General features: G+C 43.4%; 1 protein-coding gene across 2 annotated transcripts; it reads left to right on the top strand.

Moving 5' to 3' along the window:
* Positions 1-8,722: 8,722 nt before the first annotated feature.
* On the top strand, positions 8,723-17,367 carry LOC112227079 (plasmalemma vesicle-associated protein). Of its 2 annotated transcripts, XM_042308269.1 has the most exons (7): positions 8,723-8,802; positions 9,128-9,391; positions 10,285-10,363; positions 11,031-11,731; positions 13,134-13,800; positions 13,883-13,943; positions 17,210-17,367. In XM_042308269.1, exons 2-7 carry the CDS (start codon positions 9,308-9,310, stop codon positions 17,220-17,222), a joined length of 1,605 nt encoding a protein of 534 aa, XP_042164203.1. In that variant the 5' UTR covers positions 8,723-8,802; positions 9,128-9,307; the 3' UTR covers positions 17,223-17,367. The 2 variants fall into 2 exon arrangements, with proteins under 2 accessions (XP_042164203.1, XP_024247675.2); XM_024391907.2 differs by lacking the exon at positions 8,723-8,802 and having other exon boundaries at positions 8,960-9,391.
* Positions 17,368-18,740: the final 1,373 nt, after the last annotated feature.

The following is an 18,740-nucleotide window of genomic DNA, read 5'->3' on the forward strand; positions in this document are numbered from 1 at the left end:
TCTGTCTCAGCTCCCAACACATTGGGTGGGCTTTCTATGGCAAATTGTCAAGTTACTTGTTTATTTACTCTGTTCCTACAGACAAGTTATGCAATAGACTACTTGAAATTGTAACATTTCACACCTGAATCCCTCCTATAATGTCAATAACAAAGCACAGATTACTCTACAACCTTTGACCTCAGTAATATGAAGTAGGCCTACACATGTTTTCTCGGAGTAATGCATTAACCCTGCAAATCATAGCCTGCACTTTGATCTTATCTCCTGGCCAATGAATAGACAGCTTAAGACCCACCTCATTGTGCTAAAAGAAAACGCCACGTTTTGGTCATCACCATTTCACAAAGGTCCTCTATCTTCTTTCTTTGTGGAGCACATGGTGATTCATGTCCGAGGTTAACCCCAAAGGTCACGCAGACTTACTCACCCTTGCCTCGCTAAGCCCAGGGTCATCCTAGATCAGGGTTCCAAAACTGGAGCCCGTAATTATGTTCCAGGACCCCGACCATTCACTCAAGAAACAAATCGGCCTGCGTCTGAATCTAGTAGATGAGCCCTGTCCTAAACTGTTGGTCTTTGTGGGTCTGCCTCTCCAGGATGGTCTAGTTGATGATGCCTGTCCTAAACTGTTAGTCTTTGTGGGTCTGCCTCTCCAGGATGAGTCTTTGTGGGTCTGCCTCTCCAGGATGGTCTAGGTGATGATGCCTGTCCTAAACTGTTAGTCTTTGTGGGTCTGCCTCTCCAGGATGAGTCTTTGTGGGTCTGCCTCTCCAGGATGGTCTAGTAGATGAGCCCTGTCATAAACTGTTAGTCTTTTTGGGTCTGCCTCTCCAGGATGAGTCTTTGTGGGTCTGCCTCTCCAGGATGGTCTAGTAGATGAGCCCTGTCCTAAACTGTTAGTCTTTGTGGGTCTGCCTCTCCAGGATGAGTCTTTGTGGGTCTGCCTCTCCAGGATGGTCTAGTTGATGATGCCTGTCCTAAACTGTTAGTCTTTGTGGGTCTGCCTCTCCAGGATGAGTCTTTGTGGGTCTGCCTCTCCAGGATGGTCTAGTAGATGAGCCCTGTCCTAAACTGTTAGTCTTTTTGGGTCTGCCTCTCCAGGATGAGTCTTTGTGGGTCTGCCTCTCCAGGATGGTCTAGTAGATGAGCCCTGTCCTAAACTGTTAGTCTTTGTGGGTCTGCCTCTCCAGGATGAGTCTTTGTGGGTCTGCCTCTCCAGGATGGTCTAGTTGATGATGGTTGTCCTAAACTGTTAGTCTTTTTGGGTCTGCCTCTCCAGGATGAGTCTTCGTGGGTCTGCCTCTCCAGGATGGTCTAGTTGATGATGGTTGTCCTAAACTGTTAGTCTTTTTGGGTCTGCCTCTCCAGGATGGTCTAGTTGATGATGGTTGTCCTAAACTGTTAATCTTTGTGGGTCTGCCTCTCCAGGATTTTCTAGTTGATGATGCCTGTCCTAGATAAAGAAACAAAGGCAGGGAGAAGAAAACCAATCCTGGCTAAAAGTGCAGAGAAACGTCATGAATCTATGATACATTTTTAACTGACACAGAAAGACGATGTACCTACAAAAGTGTAACTAACACCAACTTATCTTTTTTCTTTGTCTAGATCTAGAACATACAGATAATTCTAAGAAATTCCTGAGCCCAAACCCTTCCCTTTGGCTGTGTGTATGTGTATGTGTGTCACCGGGAAAGTGTAGCATTGTCCTGGTCCCTGTGTGGCTAATGGGTCATCAGAGGTGTATGTTAATCTGAATGAAAGTCCCATTAAAGGAGACAATGTGCCTGTTGATTGGCTCCTCCATTGTTGGTCAAGATTAGCCAAATAATGGCTTCTTGTGTGTGGGAGTGGCTGTGTGTGTGTGTGTGTGTGTGTGTGTGTGTGTGTGTGTGTGTGTGTGTGTGTGTGTGTGTGTGTGTGTGTGTAGGAGTGGCTTTGTGTGTGCGTGTGCATGTGGGAGTCGCTGTGTGTGTAGGAGTGGCTGTGTGTCTGTGGGGGGAGGGTGGTGTGTGTGGGAGTGACTGTGTGTGTGTGTGAGTGACTGTGTGTGTGTGTCGGGGGAGTGGCTGTGTGTGTGTGGGAGTGACTGTGTGTGTGGGGGGAGTAGCTGTGCATGGGAGTGACTGTGTGTGTGTGTGGGGGGGGCGTGTGTATGGGAGTGGCTGTGTGTGTGGGAGTGACTGTGTGCTTGTGTTGGGGGAGTGGCTGTGTGTGTGTGGGAGTGACTGTGTGTTTGGGGGGGGTAGCTGTGCATGGGAGTGACTGTGTGTGTGTGGGAGTGACTGTGTGCTTGTGTTGAGGAGGTGGCTGTGTGTGTGTGGGAGTGACTGTGTGTGTGTTGGGTGGAGTGGCTGTGTGTGTGTGTGGGAGTGACTGTGTGTGTGGGAGGGGGTGTGGCTGTGCATGGGAGTGACTGTGTGTGTGTGTTGGGGGAGTGGCTGTGTGTGTGTGGGAGTGACTGTGTGTGTGTGTGTGTGACTGTGTGTGTGTGTCGGGGGAGTGGCTGTGTGTGTGTGGGAGTGACTGTGTGTGTGGGGGGAGTAGCTGTGCATGGGAGTGACTGTGTGTGTGTGCGGGGGGGCGTGTGTATGGGAGTGGCTGTGTGTGTGGGAGTGACTGTGTGCTTGTGTTGGGGGAGTGGCTGTGTGTGTGTGGGAGTGACTGTGTGTGTGGGGGAGTAGCTGTGCATGGGAGGAGTGACTGTGTGTTTGGGGGAGTAGCTGTGCATGGGAGTGACTGTGTGTGTGTGGGAGTGACTGTGTGCTTGTGTTGGGGGAGTGGCTGTGTGTGTGTGGGAGTGACTGTGTGTGTGTGTGTGTGTGTTGGGTGGAGTGGCTGTGTGTGTGTGGGAGTGACTGTGTGTGTGTGTGTGTGGGAGGGGGAGTGGCTGTGCATGGGAGTGACTGTGTGTGTGTGTTGGGGGAGTGGCTGTGTGTGTGTGGGAGTGACTGTGTGTGTGTGTGGGGGGGGGCCTTCCTTTTCTTCCACAACATTTTCGTGACCAATCCTTTTGAGACGAGTTACATACATTACATACATAATTACATACATACATACATTACATACATAATTACATACATAATTACATATGGAATTACATACAGAAATTGCGTTATGCAATAACAATAATTTCTTAAAATCCGACATTAGCGTTACATTAGCTAAAGACTGTTAAACTACTCCTGGCTTCAACCACCACAGCAGCCGTTTGCCAAGCTAAATTACTACTAATTAACATGCTGCTACCATAGCAAGGGCTCGGTACATTCCTGAGAGTCTACTTGTTCAACCGTCACACCAATTTAGGCCCCTCACTTCAACCTCCCTCTATTATAGCTCCTGTAGATCAAACCGATGATGCAGTTACTGTTTGGCATGCCTCTGATGTCTGATTTAGTATAACACAATTTGTGTGTATCTGTTTAATGCTCACATGCTTTGTGTGTGCCTCTGCGTGTGTGTGCATTGAGGGTGTGAGTCTATTGAGGGTGGGGTGCCTTGGTCTTTGAACCGCCAATCAGAAACATGGTTACTCTCGGCAAGCGGTCCAGTAAGGCAAGACTGCAAATGACACACACACACATGCACACACACACACACACACACACACACACACACACACACACACACACACACACACACACACACACACACACACACACACACACACACACACACACACACACACACACACACACACACACACACACACACACACACACACACAGTGGTAGTAGTATGGCATAATTACATACTACAATGCTTTCCAACTAAGTGTAACCTGATACTGATACTAGTTCCTGATACTAGATACTAGTTTAACAGATACATCCCCTAAAGGACATCAATTACATCTCTGTCATTTGAGATCCAGATTCCATTTCGGCCTCATTCCATTACTGCAGGTCCAACCAGCTGACTGATCCTTGGCTGATGACAGAGGACAGAACTGGACAGTTTCCTTCCAGAAATAGTTTGCTCCATTTTTTGTGAGGCTCTATTTTGTTTTGACATGATGAACCCTCCACACAAAATGTGTTGTTGTTGTGAGTTATGTGGGTGCTGGGTACTCCAACAACAAACCAGGACTCCCCTGTAAACATTAGAAATCGCAACACTGGTCCAGTCTAAGGCACTCCCAATAGTCAATGTGTTATTCGAACCCTGGGTGTTGATGAATGTGTACTCAAGCTTAGCGGCATATGGAAAGTAGCCTAGGTTTTCAACACAAACTGATAATGGACGTTTACACGAGGGGGACATTTCATCGCGCTCCAATGACTGTCAAATTGTTTGACCTGCAGGGACAGCTTCTCTCCGAGACCGGCATCACCTTTGACCCCACAGGAATGGGCAAGCCTGGTAATAAAAACAAAGCCCTTTGTCCGAGTCAAAGGAAAACATCTGCTGGACTGAGGAGGGATTAAGGTCGGGGATTCATCAGTCTTTTTTTCCACAGAAGACCCTCTGATGAGAGTTGAGGTGTTTGGAGGAAACCAATCCTTGTTCTCAAAGTTCTCAATCCCATGGTTTAAAAGGCATGGTTTGAAATATGGAATATGCATAACAGAGGAGGCTGGTGGGATGAGCCATAGGAGGATGAGCTCATCGTAAAGACTGGAATGAAATCAATGGAAACACATGGAAATCCCACGGTTGACTCGGTTCCATTTCTTCCAGCCGTCCTACTATAGCTCATCCCACCAGCCTCCTCTGATGCATACAGTATTCAAAATACCTCTCACTCCCTATGAATACAGGAGTCTTATCACAAACAATCTACTGTCAAATCCTTTTTAATCCTTGTCACATGAAGATAAATATTGAAAATAAATTATAGATCGGACATAAACATTACACAACAAGTTGGAAATCGCAAAGTGGTTTGGAAGGAATCAGTGACAGTGGCTGTTTGGTCCCAAATCTGGGATTAAGGGGCTCTTTTCCAAGTTTAAAAAGATAACATTTAACATTGGCCATGATGTCAATGAAGCATGATTTGTGCCGCGCTCAAAAAAATTGTTAACTTGGAGAACCGCCAAGCCACCTTCCTGTTCAAGTGAGCCGAGCACAACAATGAGTCCAAAAATGTATTGTATGCTGCTTCGTAAATGATGTAATATGCCTGGGAGATATGTATACTGTAGCTAAGAAAGTAATACTAAGTGTATGTTGTGTAATAAGATGTTAGTAGCCCATGTGCCTCATCCTAATGATTTGGTCTATTTACCCCTCTTAATTTCGCCTACTGTTCTGACGTAGTGGTGCACATGTAGCCTATAACCTGTTTTAGAGAAATGTAATCATTGAATATTGTAAGACCTTTCATTGTCTGCTTATATGCCCCCTTTATTTATCCTACAGTTCTGACTTGGTGTACAGGGAGAGCACTGTAAGAATGGCCCATGTTCTGAATTCTGTTGCTGTACATTTCACAAGTGCTAATAGTTATAAATACTAACGTTACGTCCGTCCTAGCTCGCTCATTGTCTTAATCAAAATTACGGATTGCCTCTTATCCGCTTGTCGTCCCCTTATGCCATAGTTTGGACATCTCAATTTTCATTGGAAACCATATTTGTTTAAGCAAGTCAGGCATAACAGTTGTGTTTTTTTTTAAAGGCAGTAAATGAGGCAGAATGAACTGCTTCGCTGCCAGACAAGGTTCTGCTGATAGCCAGGTGTAGCAGTGGTAAGATGTTGGGACAGCTTTATGTAGGCCCTAACAGTTTGGAGGCACCGTTTGTCACCTCTATAGTGCAACTAACGTATTGTTTAGTGTTGTGTTGTGTAGTGGCTTTGCTGGAATGCATTTCACTTCTTTTTTTTGCCCCATCAAGATTTACATGTTAAAATCTTTTAAAGAGGAGAATCACACCATAATTTAATAATAATTCAGTGTGGAGAAAAACTTTAGTTTTTACTAGGTCTCGAGAACACAGTAACTCAAGCTACATTTATTGTTTGTCTACATTTTTTATGTTTTGAGGGCAAGTTCTGGTAAATAATGCACTGCTGTAGAAAATCTAAGTGGTTCAAGCCATGATTAATTAAAGACAAATAATCTGATCTAAACAAGCCCAACCATGAATAAGTAAATGCAACCTTTTTACTGGGACGTTCTGTGATGTTTTTCCGCCTTGACGGAATACCATCTTTATGTATATCCTTCAAATGTGTTGATATTTACTTATTTCTTCTCCAAGAAGCCCGTTCATTCCATCCTTCCATGACACATCCATTTCTAAAATTCTCTCTGATGTTCTGTTGGTTGGAGGGAAAATTGATAGCAGGAGTTGCAGTTAACACTAGGTGGCAGTATGTGTTATGGACATAAATAAAGTTATTCTAATCTAATCCATGAATTGCAAATACCTGATACATGAAAAAAAAGAGGTCAAATTCTAATTCAATAACAATCCATGTTAATGATCCTGCCTTGTAGACTCTCCCTCTGAGATCTGAAAGTGTTAGATATGGTGGAAACTAAAAGTAGTATATTGTTCTGTGATATTCCTAAACGGCCGTCTTCAAGATTACAGTGAAGGAGTTGATAGATTTCTAGGAGGTAGACACACTCAGGGAAACGTTTAAATACATAACGTTCCAACACCTTGTCCCCAAAAATATCAGCTGTTTATATAAATACCAGTTGTTTATGCTCCAGATAAACAGCCCATTTCATTCTCAATATTCAACATTTTGTGTGTACTTCTGTGTTTGTCCCTGATTTCCTGCTTTTGTTCCCATGCTTTATCTGTGATCTGTCCCGATGGTAACAACTCAGATGAGATGGCCAATTCCTTGGTGAATTATTGCTTCCTCTGAAGACAGGGTTGGCACGGCAACAATGGCTGGCAGGCAGGACAAGTTCTGGCTTTCATTCTGCTGCTGTGTTTGGGGTGTCCTGAGAGACTGACTGTCAGCTGCCCACGTCAGCAAGTTGGGTTGAGACGCAGAGCATCAAAGGGCCGCTGGCTCCGATACTTAGTGAGAATGTCTGTGGAACAACATGTGCTATGGTCCTGACACTTCTGGTGCTGTGCACCGGAAACCATGTTCATAATGCCGTAAAACAGTTGTTTTTTCTTGGAAATTACAGGTCTTCACAGTGTGCCATTTTGATTTATGGAGGAAGATAATATAGACAGATCAAATCTTCAGAACAAACGTTAATGGAGCATTTACCTGTCAAGAGGGGGAAGATTCATGGACCTAACCACCCCACATACTGGTTAACAGTGGCCTTTCCTGACCTTACAACTAATCACAGAGAAGGTAAAGGTTGATGTAGTGTTAAGATCAAGAAAAATTGAAGACCATCATATATGACACAAAAAACATCCAATTTAAGTGTCCCTAATACCTAGGCACACTAATACATCTTAGTTACATAGACTGGTAAAGTGTTAGTACAGTGTAGGCACACTTTGTTAAATAGGACTGTTACACCTGAAGACTTTTCCTAAAATGTACCTAAGATTATAATCTCCTTCAAAGCAGATCATTTCAGGACCATTATCTCTTGTCACATGTGCTGACATTTACATTTTAGTCATTTAGCAGACCCTCTTATCCAGAGTGACTTACAGCAGCAATTATGGTTAAGTGCCTTGCTCAAGAGCACATCACCAGATCTTCAGCTAGTCAGCTCTTGGATTCAAACCAGCAACCTTTCATTTACTGGCCCAATGCCCTTAACCGCTAGGCTACCTGTCAAACAAAGGGGCAGCTGGCACCACATGGGGCTAGGGTTGTGTGAATGTGGTCTGAATCACCTCCTGTGTGTGCGTGCGTGTGTGTGTGTGTGCGTGATGTTATCCCTAACCCCTGACATGATGTCAAGGAAGGAGTTCCCAGAGTGGGAAGTGTGGTGAGGCGGTTCTAAACTCCTGACCATGTTTACACCTCAGACATAATCCTGTCTTCTCACTTTCACACCATATTACGCTCAGGAGAGAAAACTTCTGGAACTTTACTGTTTTGGCTGTCAATGTGTGCTACCTTAGCTCAGAAGCGGGATACTATCTCCACTACCAGGGTCTGCCTCAGATATCTCAGTACCAGGGTCTGCCTAAGATATCGCCACTACCAGGGTCTGCCTAAGATATCACCACTACCAGGGTTTGCATCAGATATCTCCACTACCAGGGTCTGCCTCAGATATCTCCACTACCAGGGTCTGCATCAGATATCTCTACTACCAGGGTCTGCCTCAGATATCTCCACTACCAGGGTCTGCATCAGATATCTCTACTACCAGGGTCTGCCTCAGATATCTCCACTACCAGGGTCTGCCTCAGATATCTCCACTACCAGGGTTTGCCTCAGATATCTCCACTACCAGGGTCTGCATCAGATATCTCCACTACCAGGGTTTGCCTCAGATATCTCCACTACCAGGGTCTGCCTCAGATATCTCCACTACCAGGGTCTGCCTCAGATATCTCCACTACCAGGGTCTGCCTAAAATATCTCCACTACCAGGGTTTGCCTCAGATATCTCCACTACCAGGGTCTGCCTAAGATATCGCCACTACCAGGGTTTGCATCAGATATCTCCACTACCAGGGTCTGCCTCAGATATCTCCACTACCAGGATCTGCATCAGATATCTCCACCACCAGGGTCTGCATCAGATATCTCCACTACCAGGGTCTGCATCAGATATCTCCACTACCAGGGTCTGCATCAGATATCTCCACTACCAGGGTCTGCCTCAGATATCTCCACTACCAGGGTCTGCCTCAGATATCTCCACTACCAGGGTCTGCATCAGATATCTCCACTACCAGGGTCTGCCTAAAATATCTCCCATCTTATCTATTTATTTGGCTTTTTGTTTGGGAAAGAATAGTTCAGTGCTTGTGGTTTAACGCTCTCTAATTGGTCCTCAAGAAGTGGACCCCATTTGAACCATCTAAATCGGTCTGTGATTGGCTGTTTCTCAGTAAGGGTGTTCTGTACTGTACTGTGCCTCAGAGGCTAAACAGCCATGTACAAAAGCAGTTACTCCCAGGCCAAGTTTGGCTTGGAGGCCAGGAGGAAGATCCAGAAGCCCAGAGGGAAGAGCTGTGGCTACTACATGAGGGTTGTCTTCTTCTTCTCCTCTCTGATCCAGTCACTCATCATCATCAGCCTGGTGCTCTTCCTGGTCTACGGGAGCTCCCCAGACACGGCGGCCGAGAGCCGGGTCAAGGACCTGGAGAAGAGCTTCAACCACCTCTCCATTGACAACATCAACCTCCGGCAGCAGGGAAAGAACCTGACGAAGCTCCTGAACGCCACCCTGACTGACAAGATGCGCAACGACAAATATATGATGAGTCTGCGTCAGGTGGCAAACGGGTCTGGCATGTTCATCGCCAATCTCAAAGGACTAGTGGTAAGAACTGAGATTGTTTTTGTCATCAATGTTCACAGGTCAATGCTAGAGGGGATTTGTGAGGTTGTGTTGGATTTTTGGCATGCATATTTTGAAAAACTTGGGTGGATTTTCAATATGTCGATTTTGAATATGCATTACAATGACAGCAGTACTTTATATACAGTCGGATAACGGTGACTGGTTTACTGAATGTCAAAATGCCGGTTTAGCTGTATTAGTGGATAGAAAAACAAAACATGTGCTATATGATTTTGATTTGAATGTAATTTAACATAAAACAATATTACATTCAAGTATCTCATACATAACATATAACATATCAATCATTTCAGATCATTTCAGCAAATATAACTGAAAAGGTTAAAACAGTGGTCCTACAGTCTTAAACATTAACAATCACTAGTCACCTAGTCACTGTATATTCAGATTTAAACTTGACTGTTCATCATTTCTATATATATATATATATATATATATATATATATATATATATATATATATATCTTCTTTTGCAACAGTGTCAACAATAATGTGCATGTACAGATGCCGTATCTTAATTTGATCATCCTGTTGTTGCGGAAATGGTTCTGCACAGCAGACAATTCAACAGTGTAGTACTTCAATTTATTTAACTAGGCAAGCCATTTAAGAACAATTTCTTATTTTCAATGATGTCCTAGAAACAGCAGGTTAACTGCCTTGTTCAGGGGCAGAAAAAGGGATCAACCTCTACAAAACATGTCCATAATAAAAAAAGATGTATATAATCCACATAATAATTAGCATTTTCTGTTTCTGCAGATCCTAAATCTGTAGGTGAAATTTTCACTCAAATTATTATTGGTAGACAAAATGTGGTGCTGATGCATGTCTGTTATTAATATCCACAGACTCAGTGTGAAAATGATAAGGGAAGATGTCAGATTCAACTTAGAATGAGCCAATGCTTCAGGGCCATGCCCCCAAATGGTAAGAGACCTGTAAGAAAAACTTTGCTTTGTTGCTCTGCTCTGCACTAGTGTTACATACAGTATTCATGTTCAATCGTCCACTCAGAATCTCATTCACAGCTAAGCTTTCCTAAACCTATTAGCTTCCCACTGGGCACACACTGGTTGAATCAACATTATTTCCACGTCATGTAAAGGAAATTGCGTTGAACAAACGTGGAATAGATGTTAAATTGACATCTGTGCCCAGTGGGTTTCCTAACTGGTACTTCTTTGGACAAGAATAAGCATGGTGCAAATTACAACTTTGCAATGATATTTTGTCTTCCACTGTTGTTGTTGTTGTTACAGAAGTGAGAATACAAATAGTGAAATTACAATAAAAGTTATTTATTCGCTATTCTGAATTTACTTAAAACGAATGCAGTTTCCCGGGATTCAATCCAAGCTGCATTGTAGCGAGCTTAGATTTAAAGGTTAATTTCTATTGCGCCCACATCTGCACCGTGAATGCAATCTCCGCAAACGCAGGAACATGGCCTTTAAAAGGTGCAATACCGACAGTGCTCCTCGGATTGAATCCCGGACTAAATCTGATCCTGGTTCCGAAGTATTAACATAAAAGTTGTTTCTTTCTTCTTTATGTTCTTCAAAAACTTTTATATGCAACAACAATAATATGCAAGAAAACCAGGTCCAGCAGCTGGAGCAGTTGCTAAAGCTAGTGAGCTCCAACTTCAGTCAGACGGTGCAGTTCATGAGGATGGAGATGGAGAACACAGCCATGGACCGGGACACCCTGACCCTGGAGGCCATCTCCCTCCGGAGGGACAAGACCTTCCTGCAGAGACAACTGGAGGGCTACAGGAAGAAGTGCAAGGAGGACTTTGTCCAATCCCTGGCCGGCATCTCCGACGTCTCTAAAGCCTTCCTGTTGAAGATCGACAACCTTCTGCCCAATGTCAGCCCCTTCCTGCTCACCTGCGAGAAGCAGCTCCACCACCTGGACCAGATCCGCAACAACTGCACCGGTCTGTCCCGTGAGGTGGAGAACAAGTTCCAGCAATACCTGAACAAGGTGGGCTCTCAGATGTCGGAGATTGAGGGTTGCAGTGCCAGGCTGCAGGCAGATAAAGACCAGCTGAAGGAGGTCTACGACTGGTGCAGTTACAACAGCAGTGCCATGGCCCTGGAGCACCGAGAGAAGCTTCAGAAGACCCAGGAGAAATACGACCGAGAGACGGAGAGGCTGCTGGTGGATAGCAGAAGGCTGCAGGGGGACAAGGAGCTACAGGAGACGGTGATGAAGGTGAAGGAGGGCGAGATCGGCATTCTCAAGGACAAGATGAATAACCTCAACACCTCACTGGTCAACTGTGGCTCCAGGGTGAGGGAAGCTCTATCGCGTGGTATTACACCAGGCTTTCATCCAACTCATTGATAAGTGGCGGTAGATAACAACAGAAATCCTTTAGAAGTCAAACTGGGGCCAGAAATGGTTTCTGTCATTAGTGTGAAGAGATAGAGTTATCACGCTGGTCAAAAGATCTAACCATGTAAATGAGAGCTGCAGGAACTGAACAATTAGCTGTAATAAAATCCATTAGTGGAAAACGTAAGCAATAGGTTGTTGTCGTGCTTTACATTAAACTGGGGGGCTCCTGAGTGGCACAGCAGTCTAAGGCACTGCATCTCAGTGCTTGAGGTGTCAACACAGACACTCTGTATCACAACCAGCTGTGATTGTAAGTCCCATAGGGCAGCACACAATTGGCCCAGGTTTGGCCAGTGTAGGCTGTAATTGTAAATGTTTGTTTACCTTTATTTAACTAGGCAAGTCAGTTAAGAACAAATTCTTATTTTCAATGACAGCCTAGGAACAGTGGGTTAACTGCCTGTTCAGGGGCAGAACAACATTTTGTACCTTGTCAGCTCAGGGATTGGAACTTGGAACCTTCCGGTTACTAGTCCAACACTCTAACCACTAGGCTACCCTGCCGCCCCTACACTCTAACCACTGGGCTACCCTGCCGCCTCTACACTCTAACCACTAGGCTACCCTGCCACCCCATAAGGATTTAACTTGCCTGCTTTTGTATTTTTTATTATTGTCAAAATCTGCACTGTATGTGCAGGCATGAGTTTGCATCAATTCAAGTAATGGGCACATTCAAACATGATGTTTTCTTTCTTACAATAAAATAAATCATTGTGCTTTCATAATGCTCTCTGAGGTAAATACGCCTTGCACTGTTTTGGACCATAGAGATGTTTTATTTTTGGTATCTTATTAGGATCCCAATTAGCTACTACTAAAGCAGCAGCTACTCTTCATGGGGTCCATACAAAACATAAACCATAACATAATACAAAACATCAATAGACAAAGACAGAACTACATACATTTAAAAAGATAATACACGCTTTCATACATTTATGCCTTCATAAACGTCTGATCATAAAATGTGTATGATCAGAATAGACACTATGACACTTCCTCCAGTACCAATCTCATCAATTTAGCAGGGGTCCCACTATGATACTGGAGGAAGTGTCAATCTCATTCCAAAAAAACAATGCAGGGAACTTGAGGATAGGTAAAGCCCCCACCGGCTGGTAAAGTGCCACAGTCTATAATATACAATTGGTGGTCATGTAATAATAAACATGATATGTTTGTGCAATTATTATATTTTAATATGCTAGATAAACAGCATTGTTATATGTTGAAGTATTTTCACATACCGGTACTAACTAAACATTATTTTCTTTGTCTTATTATGTTTCAGACCAGAATGGGTAACCCAGGAATGTCCGGACCAAATCAGAGTGGACCCTGGAGTAGCAGGCATGGGATGGGTGACCCTGGCTCAACTGGGAATGGATTTGGCAGGGCAGGGTCAAGCTCAAGAGGGTTTGAGTCCACTGGGATGGGTTCAAATCCATTCGGTAGTGCAGGGGCAGGTGGGACAGGGACAGGTAACAAGCCAGGCTCAACTAACCAATTTGGTAATACAGGAATGGGAAGGACAGGGTCAAGTTCAAGTTCTACTGCATTGGGTTCGTTAGGGCCAGGTAAAGTGTGGGCAGGTCGAACAGGGACAGGTGCGACAGGAGAGTTGGGTGCAATGGGTTACGCAGGGATGGGTGAGGCAGGGTCGAGTGCAACAGGGCAGGGCAACAGGGGGCCAACCGAAATGGGTTTGGAGGCTACAGGTGGGTGGGGTTCCACAGGAATGGGTAACACAGGGATGGGCGGGGAAGGGTCTAGTGTAACAGGGCAAGGTAAAAGGGGGTCAACTGCTGGAACAGAATTGGGTGCTGGAACTGGTGAGTGGGGTGCTCCTGCAACAGGAAACGGCAACACAGGACTGGGTAGGTCCGGGTCAAGTGCTTCGTCATCATCAGGCGCCACAAGGATGAACGGTTCAGGAATGGACAGCTCGAAAGGTTTAGGTAAGATATAAAAATCACTTCTTATAAACACTGTGATATACTATGGACAATGTCTTATGTTGTTGTTCTGTTGTTTCTACAGCACATATCAATCAACACTTACGAGAACTGCAGCAGTATTCTAATGCCGACTCCGGCTCAGAGTGAGTTCATATACCCTCTGGGTATTTAAGTGAATCTTAAATAAATGTATTAAGTTCTGTTGCTAAGATTGCCAATATTAGCATCTTACTGGCTACTTTGAATTCAACATGGCTGAGACAAATGTTGATTATGACATTAGAATGTAATCTAAATGTGACAAAGCAAATGTTGATTTGTAATGAGTCATAGAGCCTTTACTTTAGAGATTAGTTTTTGCTCCATATTAAGTAGTGAAATTGGTTAAAAAATCACAACATGCACTTAAAATTGACCTTACAAAAAAAGCCAGTCAGTCAATAAATAATATAATAATACTTGTATGAAAGGTTTTAATCTTTAGCTCACAATCTGTGGATAATAAACGATTAAGAAAGGTAAAAAAATTACGTAAAACATCACAGCACAATTGAAAAATATATGGCACATGGAAACCAAACAAGGGTGGTCTATAGTGATAGGTGGGATGGTCTGAGGGTTGGTCTATGGTGATAGGTGGGATGGGCTGAGGGTTGGTCTATAGTGATAGGTGGGATGGGCTGAGGGTTGGTCTATAGTGATAGGTGGGATGGTCTGAGTGTTGGTCTATGGTGATAGGTGGGATGGTCTGAGGGTTGGTCTATAGTGAAAGGTGGGATGGGCTGAGGGTTGGTCTATAGTGATAGGTGGGATGGGCTGAGGGTTGGTCTATAGTGATAGGTGGGCTGGGCTGAGGGTTGGTCTAAGGTGATAGGTGGGATGGGCTGAGGGTTGGTCTATAGTGATAGGTGGGATGGGCTGAGGGTTGGTCTATAGTGATAGGTGGGATGGGCTGAGGGTTGGTCTATAGTGATAGGTGGGATGGGCTGAGGGTTGGTCTATAGTGATAGGTGGGATGGGCTGAGTGTGGGTGAGGGTTGGTCTATGGGGATAGGTGGGATGGGCTGAGTGTGGCTGAGGGTTGGTCTATAGTGATAGGTGGGATGGGCTGAGGGTTGGTCTATGGTGATAGGTGGAATGGGCTGAGGGTTGGTCTATGGTGATAGGTGGGATGGGCTAAGTGTGGCTGAGGGTTGGTCTATGGTAATAGGTGGGATGGGCTGAGTGTGGCTAAGGGTTAGTCTATGGTGATAGGTGGGATGGGCTGAGAGTGGCTGAGGGTTGGTCTATGGTGATAGGTGGGATGGGCTGAGAGTGGCTGAGGGTTGGTCTATGGTGATAGGTGGGATGGGCTGAGAGTGGCTGAGGGTTGGTCTATGGTGATAGGTGGGATGGGCTGAGAGTGGCTGAGGGTTGGTCTGCTTGTGACTGCTTTATATAAAAGTACCAAGCATTTAAAATGTGTATGTAAAATGTATTTGTAAAATGTATGTAGTTGAAGTCGGAAGTTTACATACACCTTAGCCAAATACATTTAAACTCAGTTTTTCACAATTCCTGACATTTAATCCTAGTAAAAAATCCATGTATTAGGTCAGTTAGTATCACCACATTATTTTAAGAATGTGAAATGTCAAAATAATAGTAGAGAGAATGATTTTCTTCAGCTTTTATTTCTTTCAACACAGTGGGTCAGAAGTTTACATACACTCAATTCGTATTTGGAAGCATTGCCTTTGAATTGTTTAACTTGGGTCAAACGTTTTGGGTAGCTTTCCACAAGCTTCCCACAATAAGTTGGGTGAATTTTGTCCCATTCCTCCTGACAGAGCTGGTTTAACAGAGTCAGGTTTGTAGGCCTGCTTGCTTGCACACGCTTTTTCAGTTCTGCCCACAAGTGTTCGATGGGATTGAGGTCAGGGCTTTGTGATGGCCACTCCAATACCTTGACTTTGTTGTCCTTAAGCCATTTATCCACAACTTTGGAAGTATGCTTGGAGTCATTGTCCATTTGGAAAACCCATTTGCGACCAAGCTTTAATTTCTTGACTGATGTCTTGAGATGTTGCTTCAATATATCCACATAATTTTCCTACCTCATGATGCCATCTATTTTGTGAAATGCACCAGTCCCTCCTGCAGCAAAGCACCCCCACAACATGATGTTGCCACCCCCGTGCTTCACTGTTGGGATGGTGTTTTTCGGCTTGCAAGCCTCCCCCTTTTTCCTCCAAACATAAAGATGGTCATTATGGCCAAACAGTTCTATTTTTGTTTCATCAGACCAGAGGACATTTCTACAAAAAGTACGATCTTTGTCCCCATGTGCAGTTGCAAACCGTAGTCTCGCTTTTTTATGGCGGTTTTGGAGCAGTGGCTTCTTCCTTGCTGAGGGGCCTTTCAGGTTATGTCGATATAGGACTTGTTTTACTGTTTTACTGTGGGCCTTGTTATTCTGGGATTGATTTGCACTTTTCGCACCAAAGTACGTTCATCTCTAGGAGACAGAACACATCTCCTTCCTGAGCGGTATGAAGGCTGCGGGGTCCTATGGTGTTTATACTTGCGTACTATTGTTTGTACAGATGAACGTGGTACCTTCAGTCATTTGGAAATTGCTCCCAAGGATGAACCAGACTTGTGGAGGTCTACAATTGATTTTCTGAGGTCTTGGCTGATTTCTTTTGATTTTCCCATGATGTCAAGCAAAGAGGCACTGAGTTCGAAGCTAGGACTTGAAATACATCCACAAGTACACCTCCAATTGACTCAAATTATGTAAATTAGCCTATCAGAAGATTCTAAAGCCATGACATCATTTTCTGGAATTTTCCAAACTGTTTTAAAGGCACATTCAACTTAGTGTATGTAAACTTCTGACCCACTAGAATTGTGATACAGTGAATTATAAGTGAAATAATCTGTCTGTAAACAATGGTTGGAAAAATGACTTGTGTCAAACTATAGTTTGTTAATAACAAATCTGTGGAGTGGTCAAAAAAACAGTTTTAATGACTCCAACCTAAGTGTATGTAAACTTCCGACTTCAACTGTATATGTAGCAGAAAAGCTATAAAAAAAACAAAGATATTTGTCCTCTGAAGAGGGTGGATGGGTTAATAAATAAAACATTTGTTAAAAAAATTTAAAAGAAAAGGAGTTAAATTGGCCTATTGAAACTTCAATTCTGTGGTAAATCTGTTGATTCTACAGATTCCCTAAACATCTTAATAGGGGGTTAAGTTTATGAATTGTATATTATGAATTGTTTAGGAATTATAAATTAGATTATGTAAGAGGGCAAGCCATTGAGGCATGGATATGAGAGAAATGTTTTACAAAAAGCTTGCTGACTGCAGTTGATGCAATTAACCGAACAAGGATCTCTGTTATTTCTTCTTGTCTGCAGAGTCTCTGGGTAATCCATGAAATTTCAGAGGAAAATGGAGGAAAACCTATAAAACCCAGTCTCCTCATATTGAGTTCTGGTTTGTCAATATACAGTACCAGTCAAAAGTTCACCTACTCATTCCAGGGGTTTTCTTTATTTTTTTTTTACTATTTTCTATGTTGTAGAATAATAGTGAAGGCATCAAACTATGAAATAACACATATGGAATCATGTAGTAACCATTTTTTTTAACAAATGAAAATATATTTTAGATTCTTCAAAGTAGCCACCCTTTGCCTTGATGACAGCTTTGCACACTCTTGGTATTCTCTCAACCAGCTTCATGAGGTAGTCACCTGGAATGCCTTCATTTGTGGAATTTCTTTCCTCCTTCATGCATTTGAGCCAGTCAGTTGTGTTGTGACATGGTAAGGGTGGTATACTGAAGATAGCCCTATTTGGTAAAAGACCAAGTCCATATTATGGCAAGAACAGCTCAAATAAGCAAAGAGAAATGACAGTCCATCATTACTTTAAGACATGAAGGTCAGTCAATGTGGAAGATTTCAAGAACTTCGTTAGAGTTACCAGCCTCAGAAATTGCAGCCCAAATAAATTGACGTAACAGACACATCTCAACATCAACTGTTCAGAGGAGACTGCGTAGGCCTTCCTGGTCAAATTCCTGCAAAGAAACCACTACTAAAGGACACCAATAATAAGAAGAGACTTGCTTAGGCCAAGAAACACAAGCAATGGACATTAGACCGGTGGAAATTTGTTCTTTGGTCTGATGAGTCCAAATTATATATATATTTTTCAACCACCATGCTTTGTGAGACGCAGAGTAGGTGTGCGAATGATCTCTGCATGTGTGGTTTCCGCCATGAAGCATGGAGGAATTTATTTAGAATTCAAGGCACACTTGACCAGCATGACTACTATAGCATTCTGCAGTGATACGCCATCCCATCTGGTTTGCACTAAGTGGGACTATTTGTTTTTCAACAGGGTAATGACCCAAACACACCTCCAGGCTGTGTAAGGGCAATTTTACCAAGAAGGAGAGTGATGGAGTGCTGCATCAGATGATCTGGCCTCCGCAATCACCCGACCTCAACACGATTGTGATGGTTAGGGATGTTGGACTGCAGAGTGATGGAAAAGCAGCCAACAAGTACTCAGCAAATATGGGAACTCCTTCAAGACTGTTGGAAAAGCATTCCAGGTGAAGCTGGTTGAGAGAATGCCAAGAGTGTGCAAAGCTGTCATCAAGACAAAGGTTTTGAAGAATCTCAAATATAAAATATAATTTGATTTGTTTAATACTTTTTTGGTTCCTACATGATTCCATATGTGTTATTTCATAGTTTTGATGTCTTCACTATTATTCTACATTGTAGAAAATAGTACAAATAAAGAAAAACCCTTGAATGAGTAGGTGTGTCCAACCTTTTGCTGGTACTGTATGTATAATATAATTTCTACCGACAGCAGCTGCATTGTAATATACAGTATCATAAAATAATTTCTGCTGCTTCATGTATTC

The sequence above is a fragment of the Oncorhynchus tshawytscha genome, linkage group LG28 (genome assembly GCF_018296145.1).
Source record: "Oncorhynchus tshawytscha isolate Ot180627B linkage group LG28, Otsh_v2.0, whole genome shotgun sequence".
NCBI lineage: Eukaryota > Metazoa > Chordata > Actinopteri > Salmoniformes > Salmonidae > Oncorhynchus > Oncorhynchus tshawytscha.